This window comes from Centroberyx affinis, unplaced genomic scaffold, assembly GCF_046629955.1.
Source record: "Centroberyx affinis isolate AG114_WGS23_722 - 3 ecotype Tasmania unplaced genomic scaffold, CSIRO-AGI_Caff_v1 ptg001479l_1, whole genome shotgun sequence".
In the NCBI taxonomy this organism is placed as follows: Eukaryota; Metazoa; Chordata; class Actinopteri; order Beryciformes; family Berycidae; genus Centroberyx; species Centroberyx affinis.
The window spans coordinates 187,669-214,870 of NW_027279947.1; the positions used below are offsets into that span (position 1 = coordinate 187,669).

The 27,202-nt window shown below is 42.9% G+C and overlaps 1 protein-coding gene across 1 annotated transcript; it reads left to right on the forward strand.

The window, feature by feature from the left end:
* Nucleotides 1–1,875: 1,875 nt before the first annotated feature.
* Nucleotides 1,876–26,761, forward strand: prkci (protein kinase C, iota). Its single transcript, XM_071526929.1, is given in 19 exon segments — nucleotides 1,876–2,188; nucleotides 10,648–10,742; nucleotides 10,745–10,768; nucleotides 12,379–12,468; nucleotides 14,808–14,858; nucleotides 15,357–15,442; nucleotides 15,840–15,977; nucleotides 16,121–16,175; nucleotides 17,050–17,105; nucleotides 18,118–18,294; nucleotides 19,045–19,142; nucleotides 19,578–19,664; nucleotides 19,810–19,945; nucleotides 20,070–20,157; nucleotides 21,031–21,156; nucleotides 21,669–21,748; nucleotides 22,113–22,202; nucleotides 24,661–24,776; nucleotides 24,882–26,761. Coding segments are annotated over 19 exon segments (1,764 nt in total). The 5' UTR covers nucleotides 1,876–2,105; the 3' UTR covers nucleotides 24,970–26,761.
* The last annotated feature ends 441 nt before the right edge of the window (nucleotides 26,762–27,202 follow it).

Sequence of the window (27,202 nt, forward strand, 5' to 3'; positions counted from 1 at the left end):
GACTGGAAATGGACAGGTTACAGTAATAGAGGCCAATGCACTGAACAGTTAGAGGTGAAACAAAATAATAAAATTAAACATATATTAAAATAACGAGGCCTACATAAAAGATGGAAATGTGTATCCAGGCTGGGTTTCAGGGAATCAGGGGACGTTTTCTGATTTGGAATTGATAGCACCTTTAAAGACTAAACCTCATTTAGAAAATAAAGACAAATTATGGGTCCACTTTCAAATCAGCCAGTTCGTTGTCATTAGAGCAGACAAAGACATATTTGGTATCAGCAGTAAGAGTCTTGCTTCTCTGCATTTGAGAGGAAATCGATCATGGTCACACACAAAAAACGATTAGGCTGTTCTATAGGTCATAAAGATGACAAATTCATAAAATGACTGGTCTTCTTTCAGAGGCAGGTTTTTCATTAACCTAAGCGCTTCCTAACCGTTTCCTAACAATCAGCCTAACAAAGAGCCCCAAATTGTCCCAAGCATAACTTGGCTACTGTCAGTATATTGATTTAGCCTATTCATAGGCTAGAAAGAAAGAAAGAAAGGAAGAAAGAAAGATCTTAATGGTTATATATTTTACAGAAAAAATATATATTTATGAGTGACTGAGTCTGTGCTGCTGGCAGTAAAAGTCTTTAATTCGTAGTAGACTACTGTAATTCCTGCCATGCAGACATTAGACTTTTAGCTGTAGCCTGTATTGCTTTACTTAACCCGAATAGCCACCAAAAATTGCCCGCCAAGTTGCAGTTTTGTCTTTCCATTCCAGTTGGGTTTTAATGTCAAAAACGCCTGCCATCAAAACAAAAAAAGAAAATGAAAAAAGAGGAGTATGAGGAAGGAGAAGGGGGGGAAAAAGAAAAGAGTATAACAGCCTATAGAATTAAATACATCTAAAACAAACAGATAGGCTACTTTCTGTGCCAAGCAGCCCCCGGGCTGGTAATTGGTGTATACATCATCATCATGTCCTGTCAAGAGCCTGTGCGCTCAACAGCTCCATCCAGGGAGTCTGGAGGAGATCAGAGATGCTGTCTGTCTTCACGTGCTGTCGGAAATATCGGAATTACTAGATAAGCCTACATAAACAACCCAGCAAAGTGGTAAATACTACAGGGAAAGTGGGAACATTATGTGATACAAAGATGCGACGTTTAGGGGGTGAGGAGCATGGTATCCGTATCAACAACTGATGGTAACAGGGATGGATTTTATTATAACGTTATTGTTTGGCATTCTATGTAAACCATTAGTAGGCTATTGCTGTAAGTTTATAGTTTCACTCTTTAACTATTAGTTTCTATGCATGTCTGTGCATACTTATGAGTTATACAACAATTTGTGGCAAACATAGGCCTACTCACTTAAAACATCACAGCCTGATTCACATTTTCCCCTCTCTATTCTGTTGTTGCAGCACAAAGTAGCTCTGTGCTCCTTAATTTCTAAAATTAAACAAGAAAACCAAAACCAAGTATATACTTTTGTCACAGGGCCCATTTTGTTATTATTTACGACCCAAAGCACTTGAATGCAAGATAGGTTTTAGGGTTATTTGGATCTCCGAACTCGGAAGTTAGCACCTGAAGGCAGCACTTTACCCACATGAAAAGCTGTCCCCCCCTTTTTTGACTTGGTACAATCGGAATGCTGGCAAAGGAAATAGTCCACTTTTTTAGAGATGTTAACCAAAGGTGCACTGATATGCTTATATTTTACGAGATGTGAAATTATATCAAACTATACGGATTAATGTGGCTTCCATGTAATGTATGTATAATGAGTACATGTGTTTATTGTTTATCTATCCAAGTTATGCGTCCCCCCCCAGGCATTCCGGTAATGGATTCGTCCGTCGTTAGGCCTTTGCAGTAGGGAGTTGTTTGGCGGACCTCGCAAGTTTTTCATTACTTTACATGTCAATTTTGTCTGTGTAAGAAAGGGCGATCTGTTCCATTTTATAATCACTTGCCTCAGTAGTTGCTTGGTTTGTCGACGGGATATATAAACAAACTGTTTTGGGCGTGGTACACAACTAGAAAGCTACAGAAGGAAGGCATCCTCCTCGGTGACTCGGACTGACCGCGGCTGAGCTTATGATGCCGACGTTGCGGGACAGCACCATGTCCCACCCCGGCGAGAATTCCCACCAAGTCCGGGTCAAAGCGTATTATAAAGGGTAAGAAAGTACCGTATCTCTCTGCGTTTTATGGAACTTCTTTATGAGCCAACTGGTAGTGGTTTTATAGTTGGAAAGGTAGCTTACTTACCAACTGGCTAACGTTAGCTAGCTAACCGCTAACAGGCTTGCTAATGTTGGCTACCCAGCTTGATAAACTTGACAAGGCAGCTAGACAAGTGAAACTATCCAGACATGTTGGCAGTGTGCATGCATAGTCCCTGTGTTATTTGGGTAACGTGTGGCAGCTAGACGCCGAAGTTGTCAAACGATGTAATTTCAGTCATATTTGTTGATCAAGACTTCTGCCACAGTTTCAGAGCTTTACAGCTGCCCAGCTACAGCCTAGCTAACAATTGCTAGCAATGGCTCTTGGTTCTAGTACCTGTTAATGCTAGTTTGAAGGTAGCAGATGAAACCGAGTTAACTAGTTTACCTACCATACACTTGTCTGACATAATCTCACTGACTGACTAACATGGCAGCCTTGTCAAGTTAACGTCCATGTTAAGATTGATGTACTAGTCATGAATGAGGCGTTGAGATGCCACAATTTTGGGTTGTTACGTTGGGGTGTAACGTTAGTGCTAAAAAGGGGACAGTTATTCCCATCCAACATGACATGCAGATTGTTTTAGTTTCGTACTTGTATTGGTGACGGAAATCATTTGTCAGAGTTGTTTCCATGACACTCCCTGCCCCGCTGTCTCTGTATGCCAGTGATTGAAGCTCAGCCAAGACTTGAAAAACGTGTAGTACAAGTCATCTCGGCCAGACCTGTTGTATTTCCCACTGACTGTGTGACACACCTCAGAAACACTGTAATGTCCCTGGATCATAAGGTGTCATCTCACAGAACAAAGCATCCAAAGTATTTATGAGATTGCTGTTAAGGAATGTAAACTATGTTGAGAAGAGGGGATGCAATTAAATGATCTCAATCAGTTGGGCACTGGGACACATTAAGCCAGGCTGTTACCAACATTGTAATTTACTGTTTCCTGTACTATTTTTGCTGTAGAGTTCAGAGTCTGATGTCATTGACACAGCTGACACAGAGTGTATTCTTGGTTTTATCCTCAGAATCAGCGTAACATAACATTTACCATTTAGTTTAGTGGGTGCTTTCAATCAAAGTGCGCTATGTTATCATGAGTGCATACATTTTTTAGCATGGTTGGTCCCAGTGGAAACTAAGTCAACTTCTTATCTATGGTGGTGTTAGTAACATGTTCTGCCCATTGATGTAGGCCAGAGTCCCAGTACCTCTTTTGTTTTCAAAATGTCTCTTATTGGATGCCTATTACTATCACTCCACATAGACTAATTGTTTTGTAGTTTTCCTAATTTGTTTTGGTGAGTAATATGGCTGAATGATGAATCCTCATCGTCGTCGCATCATTCTAGCACTAGTGTCAGTATTCAAGGTGTATGTGTATGGGCTGGGGGGTGGTGGGGTAAAAAGTTTATCTTACAATATTAAAACATTTCCAGTTACATAATACTCAGTTGAAAACAGTGGTTCTCAACCACGTGGCATCAAAGCCCAAGAGTCTTCAGGTTTTCCTTTCACCCAAACACTACAGCAGCTGATTTCGCTGATTAGTTCCTTCCTCTCTGACTGAAATTGTCTTAATCAGTGAAATCAGCTGATGTAGGCGAGTGATTGGTTAAAATGAAAACCTGCAAACTTGATGCCACATGGCTGAGAACCACAGGTTTAAAACATATCCAAATCACTGATTGTATTCTGTTTTCCACTTGGGTTCATTCATTCCCATTCACAAGTCTATTGTCAGTCAGTGCCAGCATCAGCACCTCGAGTCTGGTGTCAGCCTGTGACAGTCTCAGCCTCTCACCAGCTTGTCTTTATTTTGCACTCATAAAGACTGGTAGTCAATAGAGAAGGGTGGCGACGGACTGGCCACATGACTAAAAACAAACATTGATGGTGCTGAAGCCTATGATACTGTACGATGGTAGTTGATGGACTGAGTATTGTGTGTGTGTTTAAGTGTAATACAGTATTTGAAGAAAACATAGAGACCGTACATTGTATTCCTCTCCCAAGGTGCATAGCACAAGTTTATTAACATCCAAACTGTAACGTTTCAAACACATCATCAGACAATAGCCTACTCATTGGGAGCAGATTGGTGCAGTTCCCTTTTTCTCTGAATGCTTCGAATTCTGTCCAATACATGTGAAAGTTTGGGATGTATATGCTTTTTTATTCCTTACAGTATAACCTCGTAAGTACATATAAGATGTCCAGATAGGCAGAATGGCAGCAATATTTAGCATTGTGAAAATAAGTAGCCTAATACTGTGCAAATGTTGCATTTGAGTTTTGTTTTAGTTGTCTTTTGTTGTATGTTTTTTTGCTGGTGTGCCATTCCACTGAAAATTAGACTATGCACGACTTTTTAGTTTGCATGCATGTTTTTTGTGTTTGTGAATATGAGTTGCCCAGGTTTTTAACCAAATATTTCCCCAGTTTGAAGAATCTCTATTCTTGTGGGCTTGGTATAGCAAGGTTCTAACTCATTCTTATTTCTGTGTTCACCAGATTACTTTAGTCTTTACTTGACAATAAATTGTCACACGTTTTTTTGTATGTATATTTCTGAGGTAAAAGTTCACACGCAGCCCAAATAACAGCCTAGCCTAACAACCCACATAAGATGTTGTATATAGCTGGTCTTCTAGACAAAAAACATTTCTCTATATCGCTGCAACTTGGTCACTTTGGCCGTGGTTACACCTGTCTTTTCAATGCAACTTTTCAGCACTGTCTGACCACATTGATGCAGTGGTAGGGCCCGCAACAGGCATATGTTATTGACAAGCAGCGCACACGGGAGCTTCATGCTGCTATTGTTTTCTATAGTGCCCTTACGGTTGCCGTGGAGAGAGGAGTGTGACTCCAGCGCTGGTGGGAACGTATCGCCACTGGTGTCTTCTCCGAGCGGCTTTAGGATTTTCATACGCAAAAGCAAGCCTTCGAACATGTATGTTGCCTGCTACATGATCGCCACCTGCGGGACTGGGAACCATTGTGGCAGGAAGCTTGGGACTGGCTTTGGGGTGTGGCTTCACTGACGTAACCACTAAATTGTCCAGATTGTGCCTAAATTGCTGTCCACACCTTCCCAGCATCCAATCACAATGCAAGCCTGACCTGTGGCTTGGCTCGTCGGATTCAAAATCCAATTTGGGAGCAGTTAGACCGGTCAGTTCATGTGTCCCAGCGTCAACAGATGATTACAGTCGCATTGAAAAGACGATGTGTAACCACAGCCTTTGTGAGGCCTGAAAAATATTGTTTTTTGCGGAGTTGCAGATACCAAAATGAGTTGCACTAGGCTTCTTATGTACCACATCAGCGTCAGGATTCCTGTGTAAGGTATGTTGTTTGGCAGGAAACTGGGATTACAGCGGCTCGACTGAGTAGTTCAGTCATTTTCCTCTTTTGTAAGGAGTTGCCCATCTTTTTCAAAGAGCCTGCCATCTGCATCAGCGCTCCAAGGCTGGGCTTTGTTTAAAATATGGGAAGCGTTCCTTGTCTTGCTGTCTACTTTTGCTCTGAAAGCCCCCCAAGCACTGAACGACAAAGCCATACAATTCCCACACACACACACGCACACGCACACACATGCACAATCTCAATTCATGAGTTGATGTGATTGTCAGCGGCTTCTAACATGCACACACTGTCTGTATTAGGCCTATATTGAGTGATGTACGGCAGCACCCATGACACATTGTGTGTACTACAGTGCAAACGCATGCGTACACCTGTCTGTGTGTAGTTAGTGAGCGAGTGACCTTGTCCTCTGCTCAGCGGGGATGCATTTGGCTGGTGCTAACGGTGCTGCGAGGAGTGAGGCTCCCTCCTGGTCTGTGCCGCAGGTGGGCTGTGTTGCCTGGAGACAGGAGCATCCTGTTGTCTAGGCCAGTGGAGCTGTGTTTCATTCATTCACCCTGACCTTAGTGGGTGCAGGTGTTTCAGGGCCAGCTGGATGTTGTGGTACATTTGAAATGTGTGTGTGCATGTCTGTATGTGCTTGAGATCGATGTCTGTATGTGTTGCTGTGAGCATTTGTGTGTGTCTGTGTAAGCATGTGAGTCTGGATCTCTGAGAGCATGCGCGTGGGTCGTGGGGGTCGGGTGGGGGTGGGGGGAGGGGGGCATACCCGTGCGTGGCAGCGGTGACAGAGAGATGGATGGTCCGAGGTGTGCATGGTAGCCCAGGGAGGCACCCTGACCCTTCTCCCTGCTTGAGCGCTCAACGGTGACGAATGGCCTCTTGCTGGGCAGATGGGGCCGCAGAGTCCTACTCACGGCAGTTGAGACGGCAGGGGCCCGGGCTAACCCCCACCCCACCTCCTCCCACGCCTCTTTAATTTAGCTGTACTGTAGGACAGTGGCGCACAGAGGAATGCCAGGTCTGTATGGAATGCCACTTCCTCCCTCTTACTCACCAGTGATGAGCTCCTAGTCGCTCACTGCACAATCCTGCTGCCTTAGTCACTCTGAAAAATCCCACTTTCCTTTGTCCTGTACAGGCCTTCCTTTTTGTTATTTTTTTTGTTATTTTAGCTACATATCTTTACCACTCTTCAGTTTAAGTTATTTTTCAGTTGAGTGAGCTTCTGTTGGCTAAAGTTGTGTAGATACAAAATTTACAACACAATATTGACTAATGCAATTCCCAAATCACAGGAAGCTGCACTGAAGTCGTTGAACAGATCGCCTCCTAAACAAGGTGGTACTGTGCAGAAATCCTGGCCTATAAATCAAACTGCAAGTTGTAGAAAATCTTTGACTATAACTCAGTTGCAATTAGGGATGCAACTAACGATTATTTTCATTGTCGATTAATCTGTCGATTATTTTCTTGATTAACCCGATTAGTTGTTTGGTCTATAAAATGTCAGAAAATGGTGAAAAATGTCGATCAGTGTTTCCCAAAGCCCAAGATGATCTCTTGTTTTTTCCACAACCCAAAGATATTCAGTTTACTGTCATAGAGGATTAAAGAAACCAGAAAATATTCAAATTTAAGAAGCTGGAATCAGAGAATTTAAGTAATTTAAGTAATTTAAGTAATTTAAAAAATAAGTAATTTTTTACTTATTTTTCTTAAAAAATTACTCAAACCGATTAATCGATTATCAAAATAGTTGCCAATTAATTTAATCGTTGACAACTAATTGATTAATCGATTAATTGTTGCAGCTCTAATTGCAATGCATAGTGCAGTCGCATTAAAAACAATACAGTATGATTCTTTGTATTTTGAAGCCCTGCTGTTGATATATTTTTGTCACTATGTAGTCTACGCCAGTTTCCCACAAGTGATTGTAGCCATTAGCCGAGCCTGTATCTGTGTCAGAGAGTGTTGGAGGCACCTGAGATGTGGCTAAACATTAACTACAGTGTAGTAGCGGTGTAGTAGCCGCACAGTGTTTAATGAACAGCCACAGCTCGGGTCCGGTTACACATGACACAAGTCAAGCAGCCTGCTGGCATTAATACGCTGTCTGTATTCTCTCCAGTCTCAGTGAGGGAATTGTTGTCTGTGTGTGTCTGTCTGTACCTGTCTCTGGTGTGTGTGTGTGTGTGTGTGTGTGTGTGTGTGTGTGTGTGTGTGTGCACGCGCTGTCCCTATCTCCCCACACTATCAGGACCGGTTGGTACTTTTAGGAGGAAGTAGAGCTGCCATGCCAGCGTGTGAGGAGAGATCAGACTGTGGGAGTAGAGTCGCCAAAGTGGTGGCAAACAATCTTTTCCTCCCCTCCCTCACAGGCAATGATTAACACCAGCAGGATGCAGGAAAGGGGTGAGAAAATGCCCAGAATGCCTCATTCTTTCGTGGAATTTGGACTGCAGTGTGAATGCCGAAGCTGCATCATAAGCCTCAATATAAAAGAATATAGGCCTATAGATGCTCAACATTGGCAAATATAGGTATCTTTTTATTGGCTATATAAATCACTGTCTAGTATTGTTTACCTGTGTGTGTGTGTGTGTGTGTGTTTGTGTGTTTGTGTGTTTGTGTGTGTGTTGGCTCCTGGCAAGCACTGGCTCTATGCTGACCTTACACTCTCTACACTTGGCCTGGCCTTGTACATGTCCTTGGAAGTGTGTGTGTGTGCGAGTTTCTTTGTGTGTGTGTGTGTTGTTTACTCCACAAGCTGGGTTTTTATCATCCTGCTATAAAGCTCTCAAGTCGATGAGCCTGGGTCCATCTCTGACGACGGGCGGCAGTAAAGAGAGTGAGAGGGCTTTGTCCTTGGGGGTCGCTCTCTGGCTACTGGAATGGATTTTCCTCCTCACTCTCTCTCCCCATTCAGTGTTTCCTTTAGACCTGGACTGTATTTGTGGTGGTGGTGCGCCGCTGAGCCAAATATAAAAGTTTACATTTTTTTAAAAACGTAGTTAACTGCTTGGCGGATTACATAAATGCAGAATTTACCAGAAGAAAGTCTCAGGTTTTGTTTTCCAAGGTGTGTTTTTCCAATAAGCGAGGCAGAAACAAATTGCCAGAAATATGAGCGGACATTGGCCTCTGCATTCTCTCCACAAGCTACACGGGGGCGTTAGCTGCAACAGCGACTAACATTTAGCACAATAAATTATTTGTTGTTATAACAAAATATTGAGCATGTAGGTGAGTGGACGCTGGCCTAATGGAATTAGATTTAACTGTGCGGAAAAATAGTCGGATGTGATAAAGTCTCCGACTGCACTTTGAAAACAGAGTGAGAGAAAGGCCGGGCCAGGAGTGCTGCGCAGTGTTATTGAATATTTTTAATATTAACATTAACAACAAATACATTTGGTGGTGACCGGTGTGAATTTTCAGGCGGTGCACCACAGAATGCCTTTTCATTCTTTCATTCCACATCTCCATCTCCTTCCCTCATTTACCCCTCTTTACTACCTCGTCCATTCCTTCTGTCCCGTTCGTCCTTCACCCACACCACCTCCCTCCCTCCTTCCCTCCTTCCCTCGTTCCCTCCTTCCACTGAGACGCCCAAGCTCAGACCCCATGTCGCCTGCAGGCCTGTAAAAACTCGCGTGCCATCTCCTCTCCTCTCCATCCCTCCCCGCCAGTCGTAAACGCCGCAGTAGCCGGCCAAGAGGGCTCGGAGCAGAGGACATCAATCCTGCCGCTGCCCCAGTTCCCCACTGAGGAGAGATGATGAGGGGCAGATGATCAAGTCCACGGGGATAGATATTTTCTGTCACCCACCACTAAGCTCCTCATCTAGCTCCCCTCCTCACTAGCCTGCTCGAGTGTGTGTGTGTGTGTGTCTTGGTGGTGAGTGATGAATGAGGGTTGTTGTGTATGGCTGAACTGGTGCTTGTTGATTAAGGGCAGAAAGCATGGCTCTTCCCCCCCCCCCCCCGCTCTCCAGGAACTGATGGAGTGCAGTGGAGGATAGTGAGAGCCACAGCAGCAATACAATACAACCACTACTACTTTGTCTGTGATTCATTCTGTTTTACTTTCTCTCTCCCTCTTGCTCTCTCTCTCTCTTTCTCGCTCTCTCTCACGCTCTTTCTCGCTCTTGTTTCCGATCTGTCTTTCTCACACCCACAATCGTGCTATACAGATGAATGCACACACAATGTGACAGACTGAGAGACGGTGAGTCACACAGCAGCATTTGAAAAGGCTGCTCTCACCTCGCTCTCTCTCTCTCGCTCTCTCGCCATTGAAAGTCAGGCTTTCTCCAGAGTTGTTATTTTGATTGCGTCAGAGAGGGAGAGGAGGGACAGACAGACAGATGGGGGGAGTGGAGGGAGAGAGGGACAGGAATGAGTAGACAGAGTGATTTAATTTTATGACTGTGGTTTATAGTATCTAATTAATATTTTGGGGGTGTTGTTAGCTGTTAGAGGTTTTTGTAGGTTTTTATATTGGCTTGATTTCAATTTCAATATGTCATATTCACTACTGGTTATTAAAAAAACTCTTTTTTCCAATCATCAGTAATGCTCAGTTGATGTACTCAATAAAAATGACCATAAACTATAAAACTATTAAAATTTTCATTCAAATAATCAACTATTTGAAAGGTTTTCAATGCCATTTGATACCTTTTTGTTGCTTTAATTGATAATAAAAATTGCTACAGTACTGATAGGTGTGTTTTTCATTTTTTTAAACTAGAGCAGTGCCCGTTCAAAATAGGTGTAGGCTATCAGTCACTTGCTTTGAGCCCCACTGCTGCACAGAGCGCTGTTCGCTTGTTTATTCAAAGTTTATTAATGTTGAACGTGTTGCATTCCCCAGCAATACACCCGCCAAGTGTTAAGTAGATCGGACGAACGGTTCTCGAGATATGTGAAGGACACACATACAGACAGAGATTCCTTGCTTGATAGTATGATTATTTTGGCTCCCAACTGAATTAACATATCAGACTCATTTGTCTCCTCTGCAGGGACATCATGATCACCCATTTCGAGCCGTCCATCTCATTCGAGGGCCTGTACGGGGAGGTGCGGGACATGTGCTCCATGGACAACGACCAGCTCTTCACATGAAGTGGATCGACGAGGAAGGTTCGTCTCCCTCGCCCCTCTCTCCATCTTTCAGTGTATCTGTCCTTCCCATGCTTCAGGAGGAATGTTTTTGTGTACCGGCCACAGTGGCTGCTGGTTTTTCAAAATTAACCAGCGTCTTTCACCTACACAAACAAAAAAACCCAAAAAAACAGCAAAGACTCAAGCGATGGATATATGCTACATCAGCTAGTAGAGCATGTAAATAATGAAAATAATCATTAGCAGCCCTACCAGCCACTGACTAAATTTGCCAGCATTCAGTTGTTGACTAGTTAATTTCCCACTTGTATATGAACACATACACACATAAACACACGCTGCCTTGTCACTCGGCTCTAAGGCTGTTTCTTCTCCTGTCAGTCAGGAAAAGTGCATACCCCCCGCCAACCCCCATCACTCCTTGTTGTCAGCCAGTTAGTCAGGCAGCAGTAATAGTGTCATAGCAAAGATGGAGCCGTCAGGTTGCTGTGCTCAGGAGAAGGTCAGGCTGCCCGAACTCATTAGTCTCAGATCAGCTGCCACTGGTAGCCGTCCACATACCTCACCGGTGTCATTAGCCTGTCTTAGAAAGAAACGCTGCTTGATGGTCATAATGAACTACTCTATTCAAAAAACATAGAGGTCACTGTGCAGGATTTACTGAGTTTGAGTATGATGAGATTTCCTGGAGTTCAACACCTTGTTCAGAAATCCATTTTGGACGCCCCTCTGTCTTAAGCAATTAATTGCAGCGTCTGCGCTTTGGAAATTGCAGAAGTTCATATTATCCATTTTATTTTTTTAATTGAGTAATTGTTCAGCTCCATCTCCTACTGCCCCAACCACCAAAACCAAAAGGAACACACACATGCATATACTTGGTTCTCTTTCTCTCTCTCTCGCTCTCACTCTCGCTGTCTCTCTCGCTCTTGCTCTCACTCTCACTCTCTCTTCCTCTCTCTCTCTCTCTCTCTCACACAATTTGGGTGCTACATGTTACTGCAAACTTTGCCCTTTTCCTCTGACGTGACAGTTCTCGCAGTCGACCCATTACTTCCTTATCAACCTCCGCTGTTTGTATCGTCATATCAGTTGTTAAATAGCCTATATGATGTGTCTCATAGTTTCTGTTATCAAACTATTTATGTCAGTGGTTTTCCATTATGATTAGCTATGTACACTGCCAACAATAGAGTCGATGGCCTCACTGTTTTTTTGTCTCTCCCTCCATGCGCAAGACGCCTACACTTAACTCTTCTGTTACTGATACAGAAATAATTAGATAAGCATCTGAGCTGTATTTTAATTAGATGAATCACTGTACAGTTAAAAGGAAAAAAATATTGAAAAGGCAATATTGACTACTACATTCTCCAAAGCGCGCTCTCTCCTTTCTCTCTCTCTGTCACTCACTCACACACACACAGACACTTTTTTCACTGTTTACTAAAAGTACATGTATCACAATTCATATCACAATTGCAATATTCAGACAAGTTTTGTACCTTTTGTACCGTGCTGCTGTACCTTCTGCTTGGAGGACTGGAAACATCTACAACTCTCAATTGTTTCTCTGTTGTTGTCGCTGGTCTCCTCACTAACCTCTGGCCTGTCTCCTCTGCTGTCAGGTGACCCCTGCACCGTGTCGTCCCAGCTGGAGCTGGAGGAGGCCCTGCGTCTCTACGAACTCAACAAAGACTCGGAGCTCATCATCCACGGTGAGCCTGGCTGCGCCTCACACAGGCAGCGTTCGTAACAAATACCATGTCAGGGTTCAACAGTAAGGGTTGACGTTGACTCCGTTGCTTGGTCAGTAAGTGGTCCAGAAACCTGCTATCTTTGCCTCTCTGCTCTGCCATTGGCCCATTCTCCTCTCTTTTGTGCTGACCATTCACATTGGACGATAAGGTTGGGCCAATCATTTCATAGTCAAAATCGGATCTGTATGTGTAAAACAAAAAAAGCCCCTATACCCATGAATGTATGATCGTACTTGGAAAAACTGTCAGTACTGCTGCTGACCGAAGCTACCAGTGTGTTGTTGGTTGCACATAGGTGTAAAAGTTAATTTAGTGTGGATGTGATCGCTTTAAATTATAGCACATCCAAATAACTTTTTGGCATGGAGTTGGCATGTAATTGTAGTTTTTGAGACATATAGACCCCAAATTTCAACCAATGTCTGCAATTCTCCAACTGTGATCCTTGGAGAACGTATTACCTCTCAAACCATCCTCTTCACTGTGTGTGGGGGTGAAATACACTAACATCCTCTTCCAGGCAGGTTCACCACAGCTCCAGTTGCTTCTTAATTATTTCCCTTTTTTTATTTTCAGCCATGCAGCTATTTATTTAGATTACCATTACCTGATTTATGAAGGTCAACAACCTTTTGTCTCATTTAATCTGTGTGTTCTCTGAACGTCCGCATGTTGATGGATGACTAAGGCAGTTTGTCCTGTGTGTCACTTCATATTTATACTGTAGTGAAACAGGAAGTCATGAATGGCCAAGAGTTCCCAACAATTCAGATGAATTAAAAAAAAAAAGTAAAATATAAATGAGAGTATAGTTCTGTCAGATTTTGTTCATAAGAATTTCTTGTAGTGCCAGTAATTGTGACACACATGCTTTTGAGAAAAATATTTATTCCTTGACTGAGATTTATTTTTTTATTTGAACAATTTCACCTCAGTTAGAGGGTTAGATTTATCTCATATTTTATCTGCGAGATCAAGCTGATTAACAACAATGACATTTGTCCATAGCCTTTATTACGCATCTGTACTAACAGTGCCAATAATCTCGATATTAAAGAAATCAGTCTCTCTTAATGCATTTTAGCACACACAAGTATTAATTCTTAACTCTTTACAGTCTGTTGTTGTACAAAATATAGATTTAGATTTGGTTCACTAAATGGTTTAATGGTTTGTATGGTAATCCATGACACCTTTACACCCCTACAGTTAGTTCTGTTTGTTTTTTCACTTCCATAGATGCGTCTGGCATTATGTCAGGCCAACAAAAATGCACAGTAGATATTCTGATTTGGTTCACCAACAATCTAAAAATCTGTGGGTTTTGGTGAGGATGTACTGAACATGCGTGTATCCTGCTAGCCTGTAATTTGTCTGTGTGTTTCCACATTTCTCTGGATTCTGTCTCACGTGGGAAGCGGAGATGAGTGCCAGTCTGCTAACTTCTGTCCACAGGCGAGCAGATGCACAACAAAGAAGCATCAAAACATATGGTTAATGCTGCACTGACCTGTGAAAGAACATTACTTCCGCTGTCGACGTCTCGCTTTGGGCCCTTGAGCTAGTTTGTGCCCCCGTGTCAGCTTAGCCTACTTATCTTTGACAAAGAGTTGTCTCACTTCACGAATCAGAGGTCTTGGCTGACTAAGACGTGGGGGGGAGTGGGGCTGTATGTGTATATTTATATATAAGGAACATTTGATTGACAGGCCATGCATGCGTGTGTTGAAGTGTGTAACCCGAGGTAGCGAAGATGGGGGCTGTGTAGTTAATGTAGTTTAATCAAACCAGAGGTGAGAGGTCAAGAGGTCAAGAGTACAGTGGATGCCAGCGCGACGGCGGAGGATGAATAAGGGGGGGGGGGGGGGGGGGGGGGGGTGCAACTGTGCCGTGGGGGGTCGCCAGGTCTGCTCGTTAACGAGCTCATCGGCTGTAGCCCACGCCTCACCTCTGACTCACACTGCCCTCTCTCTCTCTCTCTCTCTCTCTCTCTCTCTCTGTCTATTTCTGCTTCTCCCTGCATCTTTAAGATTCTGTCTTTCCTACTCTCTCCTCTCTGTCACACACACACACACACACACATACACACTCTTGCACCATCATGAAAACAACGTGAGCGAATTTCATCATGAATTGCTCGAGGCGATGGGTATGCTACAGGTATTTATAATTGCCCCCATGATGAGAGGAAGTGAAATGTATCCAACAGCATACAAACAACCTCAGACGTCAGACTTGCTTGCCTTGGTTGAAATGGAGACTTGCTACATGTAACGCTGTCTTTCTCTTCTTCTCAGTGTTCCCATGTGTACCAGAGAAACCAGGCATGCCCTGTCCAGGAGAGGACAGTGAGTTTCCCCTTTCTTTATTCATAATTGTAAATTTACGGATTTTTATCGTCCGTGTCCCACAGAAACCTCATATCTACATTTACATTTTACATTTGCAGCGTCTAGCTGATGCTCTTATCCAGAGGGAGTTACAATGTGTTAGCATGTTATGAGTTCAGTGTCTTGCTCAAGGACACTGCAACAAAACATGCGGCTGTTGATCGACACATTGGCTGGTGCTTCCAAAAGTCAACTATTTGGATTTCAGCAGATTTTTTCCCCAATGATGCCTATATATTTTGACATTTTGCACGGCATTGCCGATGCTTTAGCTTCGTACTAGGATGAATGAAATGTTTTCCTGATGTGGGAGACAATGCCAGTTGTCAGTTCTAGAAAAAAATACAATTGGAATATTGAGGTTTCTACAGGACACCAGTGTTATATAAAATGTCATCCTATACACACACACACACAGGCAAAACATCACTCAGTCGTCCTGTCCTCCCTCCACAGAGTCAATATACCGGCGTGGAGCCAGGCGCTGGAGGAAGCTCTACTATGCCAGCGGCCACGCCTTTCAGGCCAAGCGCTTCAACAGGGTGAGACTTACACATGCAATCTTGTTTCACAGTGTTTTACACCGTAGGACCCGCTGCCCACCTGCTTCCTAACTGGGATTTCATTTGTTCTTACACGTTGTGAACAAACAACAGTTAAACAGACTAACCCAATGCAGCTATATAATCTGTAAAATCACATAATAAGAATTTGAAAGATAATAAATATGCATTTAACGGACAATGAGAAGTCCACTCCCCTTAGTAATTTGTCTTTGTATTGACTGAGCAAGAAGGATGATGGCGACACAGAAAGAAGACTCTGGTGGGATTTGATTCTAGGCCAGCAGGGGTACATGCTACAGAGTCTGTCTTATCTCTGGGAACACAATGTATGCTTGTTTGTGATGCTGTTTTCTCCGTCCGCCATCTTGAGCAGCGGGCCCACTGTGCCATCTGTACAGACCGTATCTGGGGCCTGGGAAGGCAAGGCTACAAATGCATCAACTGCAAACTGCTGGTCCACAAGAAGTGCCATAAACTGGTCACAGTGGAGTGCGGCAGACAGATGATACAGGTGAGCACTACGACACGCAGTGTGTAATTTAGCTCGAAGGAGTGTCAAGATTGCAATGTGAACTACTATACTGGTTCTCATATACACTGTAGGTCTTTATAGGCATGCTGTTTTTCATTATTGGTGTACCTGTTGTTTTCCAGGAACCTATCATGCCTGGCCCGGGATCTACTTCATTAGATCACCCTGAACAGCCAGGTAACACACACACACACACACAGACACACACACACACTCTTCTGACACTACTTACAAAGGACTCGTTGGCCACAGCTTTTGACCACTGGTACTGAATAAACGAGCTGACCTCAGGAACTTGTGTAGCATTGGCCGTCCAGACCACAAGTTGATCAGCTGGGTTTGGGGTTTACTTTCAACACCAGACTTAAGTCCAGTCAGGTGGTTGAGAGGCTGACTGGAATGAGAAGGCTTAGGATCCTTGTTGCTATTGTTAGCGAGGCAGTAGAAACTCTCTGCTCTCTAGATACACACAGGCCACCTGGGAACTTGTGGGGTGCAGCTAACTCACTAGAGATATAGTCTCTCTGTATGCCTGTTATTATTATTAAGTTATTATTCTTACAGTTTTGCAGTCTGTTGACAGCAGAGAGTCATATATGCAAATATGTAAAATTAGCATAACTAAAATCATGACTTGCTGATAAAAACACAAAATAGATGTTTAGACTTGGTTCACTGATGATGTAAAAATACATAGCTTGCATGAGAATCCATGAGCTGGGGAAGCATGTTTTTTTTTCTCCTTTTCTCTGCGTGTATCTATAAAGTAGAACGGTGCTATATTTTTGTTATTTTACATATTCAACTTCAAATTCAACTCCATATTCATTTATTTTGATATGGTATATGAGGACTGACTTAAAGGGGGTTTTGTTACCGAGCAGCAACAAAATTACTTTGGCAGTGCCAAGCTGTGAACAAAGCATGTGACTGTCTCTCACCCGTCTTCCCCACCTCTCTTCTTCTCTCATCTTTCTTTTTTTTCCTGCCTCCCCCTCTCCTTCTGTCTGTCTGTCACTCTGTCTGTCACTTCCTCCTCTCCCTCTCTCAGGCCCTCAGACTAAAGACTCCAGAGAAAGCTTGACTTACGACGGAGAAGAGAAAGAGGTGAGAGAATTATTTTCAAACGCTGTTGATTTGTGACTCAGTCTGTCAGCCTGTCATGTCATCTGGATGGATGTGTGTGTGTGCATGCATATATATGTTAACTGTGTGTATGAGAGGGGGAGAGAGGGAAAGAACGAGGTCACCTGCAATAGCGAGCATGTCTTTGTCTGCTTGTTTTGCCATTGTGTGCACTTGGGTGATCCTTCATGCACCCACCGCTGTACATGTGTGATATAGAGAGCATGCAGACGTAGGCACCCTTGCAGCGGTGTGAGTATTGATTTCCTTTGGTGGAGCTAATAAAGTAACCTTTTATCACAGCTCTTAACACCAGTGGCTGATTAACGGCCAGGGCCGCAGTTTGGGAGTGGGAGGATGGAGCGAGAGCGTTGAAGATGGATAAAGAATGGATTGAGCTGGACACAGAGATAGACAGAGATAAAAGAGAGTAGTCCAAAGGATCTTATCTGCGAGTCCATGTACGACTCTGGGGATGGCGGTTGTCAGGTGAAGAGGGGGTTAGATGGATAGATGGTGGAAATGGTTTAGTACAGAACAGGCTACAGGAGAGGAGAGAAGAGAGAGGTGTGGAAGATGGGCGAGAGGATGGTGAATGTGATGGAGTCAGAAGAGAAGTGGGTCTGGAATACAGTGCTCACATAATCAAATAGAGGCTGCATGATGGTTTTTCATGAAGATAACATACACATCACTATGATTTATTCACTGAAAGTGGTGCTGGGAGCAGTGAAGACCAAATCACCCAGAGGAAATCAGCCTCTTGCACAAACCAAGTCACCTCTGTGCCAATATGTCTTGGCGATTTGTTCTACTGACAGTTGAAAAAAAGATTTGTCTTGAGAAAGGCCGATAGACCGAAATGTCAGCACAATAAATTGGTGCAGATTTTGTTTTGTATGTGCGTGACTTTTGTTCTTTATCTTTTGCACGATACACTTTCAGGCTTTCCTCTCACTCTGTCCCTCTCTCTCCCTCCATAACGCTCTCCCAGGCGCGGAGCAGTAGAGACACGGGGAAATCGGCATCCAGCCTGGGCCTGGCGGACTTCGACCTGCTGAGGGTGATTGGCCGGGGCAGCTACGCCAAGGTGCTGCTGGTGCGGCTGAAGAAAACGGAGCGCATCTACGCCATGAAGGTCGTCAAGAAGGAGCTTGTCAACGACGACGAGGTAAAACCTGTTGATACATGACCTGCCATCGGTTTCAAAGTCAAAAATGTTGGTGCTGTGACAATTTTGATTAAGTCTGAGCAGTGAACGGATAGACACCTGTCTATTTAGATATTCACATTTGATTACAGTGAAGGTTAGCTCATAGTGAAGTCATCAGTCTTCTGTCACTGGCATGTATAATTAATGCAATTAGCACAATCTATTTGAGCTCTTTGTCTCTTGCGATTGAACATCCATCTTGTGTATCTTGTCTGGGGCGCTTTCGGTTACACTGACAGACCTCTTCAAATCCATCAGTCTTTCTAAGAAGGTGTAGATAACCATCATGTCATCAAAAATTGATCTCGGCGTACACATGTAGCAGCACAGCCAGCGGCAACTGGAGTAGTTAGCCTTGATTAGACGCACTTAGCGTGATTGACAAATTGACAAGTGCCTCTCGATCGATGCCAAAGTGTTCTGCTGTCCCTGCCCTGTCAGTGTGAGCAGCATCCGTGTCCAGACATATTATCATCTAGCCATCGATAGAGGCCTGCTTCTACTCTCCATCTACTGGCTCAGCTGTTTTCTCCTTCCACCGCTAACCTTACATGTGAGCGAGCCTCTGGCTGCGGAAGATGGTCGATCAAGCAATGTGCTTATTTGGCTTTTATAAGTACAAGGGTATTATGCCAGAATGATCCATGATTGACATTTGTGTGTGTGTGTGTTTGTGCGCGTGTGTGTATTTGTGTGTTTCGGTTCCAGGACATCGACTGGGTCCAAACAGAAAAGCACGTTTTTGAACAGGCCTCCAATCATCCCTTCTTGGTCGGCCTCCATTCCTGCTTCCAGACAGAAAGCAGGTGAGAGCGTTCTCTGGTCCTCCCTGTACGCTTCATGTGGTTCCCTCAGAGGTCTGGAAATGTCTGGAAAATGAATATGATTTACAGGTCTTTCAGAGATTTGGCAATTTGGCAAAATGTCTGGAAAAGTATGTGGAGGCAGGAGAAACTGCCAATACCTGACACCCTATCATCAGTGCAGTATGGTGCTTCCATTGAAACTGTGATGCTACACAATGGTTATTTAATGGAATAAGGACATTTATTTCCTAATTTGGGGTTAAAACATACATATTTTTTAGATATGATGGGTTAAGAAAGTTCCAAAAAGCGTATTTATTCTAAGTTTAACATGTTATTGTACCCAAAATGTAGATGGAACCAAGCAAATTCCTGATTGTGTCTTTTAAGATTTAAGATAAATAACTTGGGTAAAACATTTGTTCCTTTTCACAGACTCTTCTTTGTTATTGAATATGTGAATGGTGGCGATCTTATGTTCCACATGCAGAGACAAAGGAAACTTCCAGAAGAACACGCCAGGTAGAGTCAGGCTCTCCTTTCTACTCACGTCTCATCGTTTGTCTCGCGTCTCAATGAGGATCAAGATTGATGTTATTCAGCTCAGTGTGCCAGCACTTTGCCAGAGGCGATTTTGAATAGACTTATTGTTCCTTCTCCTTATCAGATTCTACTCAGCAGAGATCAGTCTGGCGCTCAACTACCTCCACGAGCGGGGAATCATCTACAGAGATCTGAAACTGGACAACGTGCTGCTGGAGTCCGAGGGACACATCAAACTTACAGACTACGGCATGTGCAAGGTGTGTGTTGCATTAAAGATTTAGGCACTGTCACAATGCACTGTGGATAAAAACACCCACCATATGTCAGTGTGTGTTCAGCTCTCTGCTGATCTTGAGCGCTGATGGTCTTTTTGTATTGCAGGAGGGTTTGAGACCAGGCGATACAACCAGCACTTTCTGTGGTACCCCCAATTACATAGCCCCCGAAATACTGAGAGGAGAGGATTATGGTGAGAATTACAACACACAAGCACTTTCTCAAATATCTGTCCATTGTTTTGTTTTGTTATGATATGTAATGCATTATAAGAATAATATCTGAGATACTCCTCTGTCGTGATTATGGATGCTGCAGTGGTGCATCTGTACCGTCTGAAAAGTTTTCAAAGTAGTATACAAAAGAATAAGAAATGAGGAAGATTAGATGAAACTTTATGATCTCTGTGGAGACATTAGGTCGTTGCAGCGACCTAATGTCAGTAAAATAATAGGATTCATCAGGGAAAATGACAAATAGAATATCAGCATACAAATGGAATATAAAATATGCAATAAAAAACAGGAAAATATAATAAAAACAGTAAATGAAAAACAATAAAATCAATACAATGTATAAACAATTGTGGGGTCCTACAAATGTATGCTGGTGTCAATTTATACACTTATGTCGAGTGTATTGGTTGGAAAAATGGGTATGAGTGTGGATTACTAACATAGACGAAAGTTACAATTTAAAAGTTACAATATAATTAAGATATAATTAATATGTGATATCTGAGTTTTTTGTACACACATTCATTCTGGATTAGTATAATTCAACTTCTTTTCCCTGCTTTTTCTTGTGTTCTTGCTCACATCCCTGCTGTATCCATCTTGCCTATTGTGTAGAATATGATGTGTAAGAAGAGTTTCCCCCTTCCTTATTTATTGATTTTCTACGTTTTTTTCCCCCTTTTTGTTTGGTTTGAAATATGTAGGGGTGTGAAGATGAGGGATTTAAAAGAAAAGTAGTGATAACACTGTCAGCAACAAAAAAGCTGACAAAAAAACAGAATATGATGTGTAATATTCGGTGTGTGTGTGTGTGTGTGTGTGTGTCTCAGGCTTCAGTGTGGACTGGTGGGCGCTGGGGGTGCTGATGTTTGAGATGATGGCGGGCCGGTCGCCCTTCGACATCGTGGGCAGCTCCGACAACCCAGACCAGAACACAGAAGACTACCTCTTCCAAGGTAACGCACCACCAAGGGGTTAAATCTGGAAGAAAATACAGCGTCGTAGAACATATAACACCTTCGTAATGACACATTCCTAATGACCGGTTCTCATGGTACCATACATACGCCATCTGTTATCGGGGGAAATGTGTGAATAAAATGCATATTTTTGTCTGCACATTTCAATGTAAATATGCTTTCAACATGTCCCAGCATAGCATCTGTGTAAATCTGTTTTCCTTTAACTGTCATGTAAGTGTTGGATGGATGGGAACTAAAATATCGCCACTTGACAGATGCGGTCATGTTTCAGACACTTTTATAAAAAGCCATTGGCACTTCAGTGAAAGGTTACTGTATGTATTTTCAACATGGGTATGCCCAGAAGGGATTGAACTCATAACTGCGGCCAGGTCGGAGCCATTCTCTGTCATTTGAGCCCCTGGGGACCATCTATCTATCTGACCCTCTCCTCCTCTTCTGCACCCCCCTCCCCCTCCTTTTCCCCCTCCTTCCACCTCCTGCAGTAATATTGGAAAAACAGATCCGAATCCCCCGCTCGTTGTCAGTCAAAGCCGCCAGCGTCCTCAAGGGATTCCTCAACAAGGTAAGGAGGGTTCAGATGGGGCTGGATCAATCTTAAACAGTGTTGGCTCCTGCTGGCCCATGAGACTGACGTCGTTATGGCCGCGGTTGCCATCTACATGCGTCTCTCACTATCTTGCATTCTTCTTTTCCCTCCCTCTGTCTCCATATGCCTCTCACACTCCTCTATCTCCCACCACTTTTCTTTCCAAATTCTCTTTTTTCTCACCTTCTCCGCCTCTCCTGCCCTTCCTCTATCTCTCCGTCTGTCTCTTCCACCATCACCTCCCCTTGCATTTCCTTCTGTCTCTCACCCTCTCTCTCTCTCGCCCTCCCTCCCTCCCTCCCTCCCTCCCTCTCTCCCTCTGGTTGTCTCTCTCCCACAGGAGCCCAAGGAGCGTCTGGGCTGCCACCCTCAGACGGGCTTCGCAGACATCATGGGCCATCCGTTCTTCCGAAACGTTGACTGGGACCTTGTGAGTCATTCACTTTTATCCTCTCCCTTTCTCTCTCTCTCTTGTCTATTTTTCTTTTTGCTTTCTCTCTCCGCCCTTTTTCTTGTCTTTTATTTTGAGTTACCTTGCCCGAGACTTCAATCATGTTTTTTTAATCATATTTTCAAATGAAGAAAATGAGTAGCAGTGCTTATTAGCTGCCAAATGGGTCAAAATCAATCCATATATTGATTTTGGAGAGAAGGAAAAACAGAGAGCAGCTACTAGACAGCAAAAGGTCAAATCTAAGTGCATCAGGTTGCCCTCTCTCTCCTGCCCTGCAGGCATAGACGCTCTGTCAAAACTGAGGGTTATTAGCAGTGGGATGAGACTAATGTCCCTGTGGCAGGCAGGCAGACAGAGACAGGATAGGAAAAAAAAACAAACAAGACAGGCAGAAGGCAAAGACCAACAGATCGGCAGACTGACAGACGGACCGAGACAGGAAGGCGGAGACAGACAGACAGGAAATCAGCTAGACAGATCACAGACAAACAGACGAGACAAAGATAGACAGGCAGAGCCACAAAGACAGGCGAGCGTTTAGAGCTGAGGCTTTGGCTTCCAGAAGTGCATTACCCATTCATTTTGCCCACAGGGGATTTGATTATCAGCTGTAACGTTTACTCGCTTACTGCGAGCGATCAGATTGTAAAACGACTATTTATATTCCTCCAGAAACCATCAGTCAATCTGATTTCAACTTTGTTGTTAAGGAATTGTGTTGTTCCTTGTGAAATACTATATAGCGAGTTCCCATGAATCTGAGAGATCGCTGTTACCATGGAAACGTTACCTGCTCCAGAGTAGCGTGCGGTTTGTAGCCAGACCAGAGCAAAACATTAGTCGATTTCAGGATTATTGTAAAATCTATGGAAACAGAATCTAGTGAAAATTGCAAATGTTTAAATAGTTAATTTCATATATTTTTCTCTTGCTGTTTAATACTGCTGTTTAATATTTTTCTGGTGTTTGGGTCTAATATACCTTAGTATTGTTTATGCTTTTGAAACTATGTGAGTTTTGTAATTGTGAATGTGGAGCAGGGCGTTGCTGGAAAAGAGCATCTGTGCTCAGCCAACCTTCCCTGGGTAAATAAAGGTTTAATAAAATAAATTAATTCTGTATCAGTGATACTCCACCATGGTTTTGCTGTCAGACATGATGTATGTTTTTTAGGAAGAGGAGTGTGTGCAGTGTGTGAAAATTATTACAAATCAGTAATCAGCATTCCCTCATTCCCTCTTAAAAAAAAAATGTTTTTTACACTTTTTTTATGCAGGTTTTATTTAATCGGTTGTCATAAGTTCATGATTCAACTGGTAGCTGGTTGGTACGACTCAAAGCTTAAAACTGCTTTATATCAGGATTTTCTTAAATGTCTATGGAGAAAATGAATGGGAAACTTACTTCTGGAACTCGGGACACAGATAAAGCAGGACAGCCAGGCACGTTTCAGGTCTTTAGTCAGACAGATGAGCAAACCAAATGTACAGACAGACATGCACAGATGGACGACAGCACAAACTTGCTGATAGACAGATACACAGGCAGACGGAGAGACAGACAGACAGACAGACAGGAAGAGGGAGGGCAGCTCACCAGGGATCACCATGACCTCTTTTTCCCTGTTTGGTCTGGGCTGCAGGGACCCAGCAGTCGGTCAGACTGTCTGGAGGGATCGACTTACACTTCCTCTCCCACACACACATTAGCCTGTAAGCCTGACCCGCAATGCACCTGTCTGCCTGCAGGGGGAGCAGCTGCTGGCTCACAGACAAAGTGCTCCTGTAATGGAAAGCTGACATAGAAGTTGAGGCACAGAAAGTTCAGTCTACAGCATGTTGAATACTATAAAAGAGTAGACTAGATGGAAACATTTTACATTTTTTATCCTCTTTACAATATTAGCCTTTACCTTTTTTCTCTTTTTCAAAAAGGAGGGTGGGTTGTTCACTCACCTTAATTATTTAAAAAAAATAATTATATACAGTGGAAAAGTACAGGGGGAGACAAAGGTGAGAAAGCTCTGGTGGGACAGTCCATGAGAGATGAACTAAGTGCCATCTCCCCTTCATGCCTCTAGTTTGTTTTCCATACATATTTTATTTGTTTATATATACGAAGCTACATGTGGGGATATACAAGGCCTTTTTAGCTCCAAGCCAGATCATCATCTAATACAAATTACAAATTCAAAGAGTACTCAGATGTGCTGTTAATGACAATTTTAAAAAAAAAAGTGTTGTGGAGCGTCCTGGTGGCTCAAAGGCGCATACCGCAACATCCTGGGATCAAATCTGGCCCAGGACCTTTGTCCCATGTCATCCTCCTCTCACTCCCTGTCTTTCCCTTCTCTCTCTACTCTGTGCTGTCTAATAAAGGCCAAAAAAATAATCTTGTGTTGTGTTCATTGCTGATGCCTGTGCTGTTGTTCCAGATGGAGCAGAAGCAGGTCGTCCCTCCATTCAAGCCCAACATCTCAGGAGAGTTCGGACTGGACAACTTCGACGCCCAGTTCACCAACGAGCCCATCCAGCTCACGCCTGACGACGAGTGAGTGTCCAATTCATTAGCTCTCTTTAGCCGTCATCAAATGATTTACATAAAGTGTATAACTTTCAATGAATTTTCTAACCAATATCCTTTCCCTCATTTCAGCGATGTGGTCAAGAAGATCGACCAGTCTGAGTTTGAAGGGTTTGAGTACATCAACCCGCTCCTGATGTCAGCAGAGGAGTGTGTGTGAGGGACACAGGCTTGCGCACACACACACACACACACCCCACACACTCATAAACGCGTTAAGTGGCGTCTCAGTGTCTTCAGCTGCATGGTTACGAGACAAACCCGACAACATCAACCTTCTGTTCGAGGGCCGCACATGCTCAGTAGAACGCTTATTTGCCAAAACCAGTCTCACACTCTGCCATTTATAACCACTTGCCCTTAAGCCTACCTTCTTTCTTAATTATTTTTGTATCATGTAAATCTGCACTGATATCAATTTCCTCATCGGGGCCTGTTTATCGATCGCCGACGAGGCTACAAAGTTCTTCCAAGGTTGCTGGACATGGAGGGGCGGGGGGGAACGGGACGGCCGCTGGGAGACGAACTACGCATCCTCTCTCCTTCGAGCCGCTGGGGTGTTTTCAACGCATATTTTATTTGTATATATATGAAACTACTATCGAGGATAAATGTTAGACAAGGCCTTTTTAGCTCCAAGCCAGATCACAGTTGGACTTGCCTGACAACTTCATCATCACGAAGTCCACACGGATTAGCTTTGTCGCAGCACCACGACTCTAGAAGACAGAAGAAACACAACACTAGCCTTTTTAAAAAAAAAAAAAAAGAAAAGAAAGAAAAAGAAAAACTTAATCTATATATTTTTCTCATGTTTTATTTAACGACATAGCGGTCACTATATATGTTGTTCTGAGTGTTAAATGTCCAGCCGGGTTAACAGAACAAAAAAAGGTTTGGTCTCTGTTTGTTGAGATGAACGAAGAAACACACAACAGGTTAGTGTCCCTTCTCCCAGAATGAAGGAACCTTTACAGTAGTAACCAACAAACCAACCAACCAACCAACACTAATAATGAGTTGACAAACTCACAAACTGTGAATGAAAGGGTTTACTATGTGGGGAATGGGCTGGAAGAGTAGGACATAATAATGCCGAAGGCTGGAGCACTTGCTAAATTTAGCGGTGCAGACCATCCATAACAATCTACATTCACACAGGACCAAAAAAACATTTTTCAGACAAATGTCTTGCTGGTACGTTTTAGAAGGTACAGTATATATAAATAGGAAGATGTGCTGTCCTAAGTCATAGAAATTATATATTCTGATTTTTCTTTGTTCATTTTTTTTATAATACTATGCCTTTCTGAAACTTACAGTCTGTTTCCAATGTTTTTTTTTTTTATTTGTACTTTCTCCATTCCATGTATGTCTTTCATTGTGAATCTAAATACGAAGTGATTGTTGAAAAGAGAGCTCAGTTGGATGTCCAAAGCCCAGGCACAACACAGTTTTGGTCCCTTTGGCTTGAAAACTGAACTCTGTGTCTGCTGTACAAAGAATGGGACTCTGCATTTTACCATTTCTGACCCACAGTTCATTTCCTGAATGAGATTTTTGTAAAATCAAACTGCTTTAAAGTATATAAAAGCTCAGAAGAGCCATTTTCTCGCCCCTGACTCTAAACGACAGTAAATGATTATGCATGAACTTCCAGACTTTTCTCCAGTCAAAGCTTCATTCTGCTTGGAAAATGTTTATGGGCCCACATGGTGATAGAGAGGAACAAGCCCGTCTGTTACACACATTGTTTTTGCTGTATTGTTACTTTTTATGAATCAGATTTACTGTTGATTTTGTTTTTTTATCACTACATTGATTCCTAATTGTTATTGGGTGAACCCTCTGGAAACACTATCGGTTGATGAACAAGACTGGTGATGATCTTTATTATCAGTGTGTAAAGAGAGAACACAGACAGTAAAATAAACATTTTATTTCCCTTCTTGTGGTAATACGTGTTTGTGTCAATGTGAGTCTTTGTTACCCATTTTTAACTGTTACAATGAAATATAATTTTTTTGATATCTCGTCATTAACTCACTTTCACTTAATTCACGATGTAGATTTTATTCAGAATACAAAAACTTCTGCTCTTTTACCTTAAAATGGTTCTTTTATCCATTCAATAAAGAACGGAGGCTCTGTCATGTAAATTGCAGTTCGATCTTACATTTTGAACTGAGTGAATTAGATGTGAATTGAAACCAAGCCTGATATCTTGGAACAGAACAGTTCCTGGTAGAGTTCCTGTTTTGTGACTGTTTGTTTGCCAAAGCAGAGGTAACACAGTCTTATGTTTGTCATGTGAATTTATGTCTTCACAATCCGCCTTACTCATACACATTAGTTTTTTGACCCTACAATAAAACTCTTGTGTAATGTAGAGT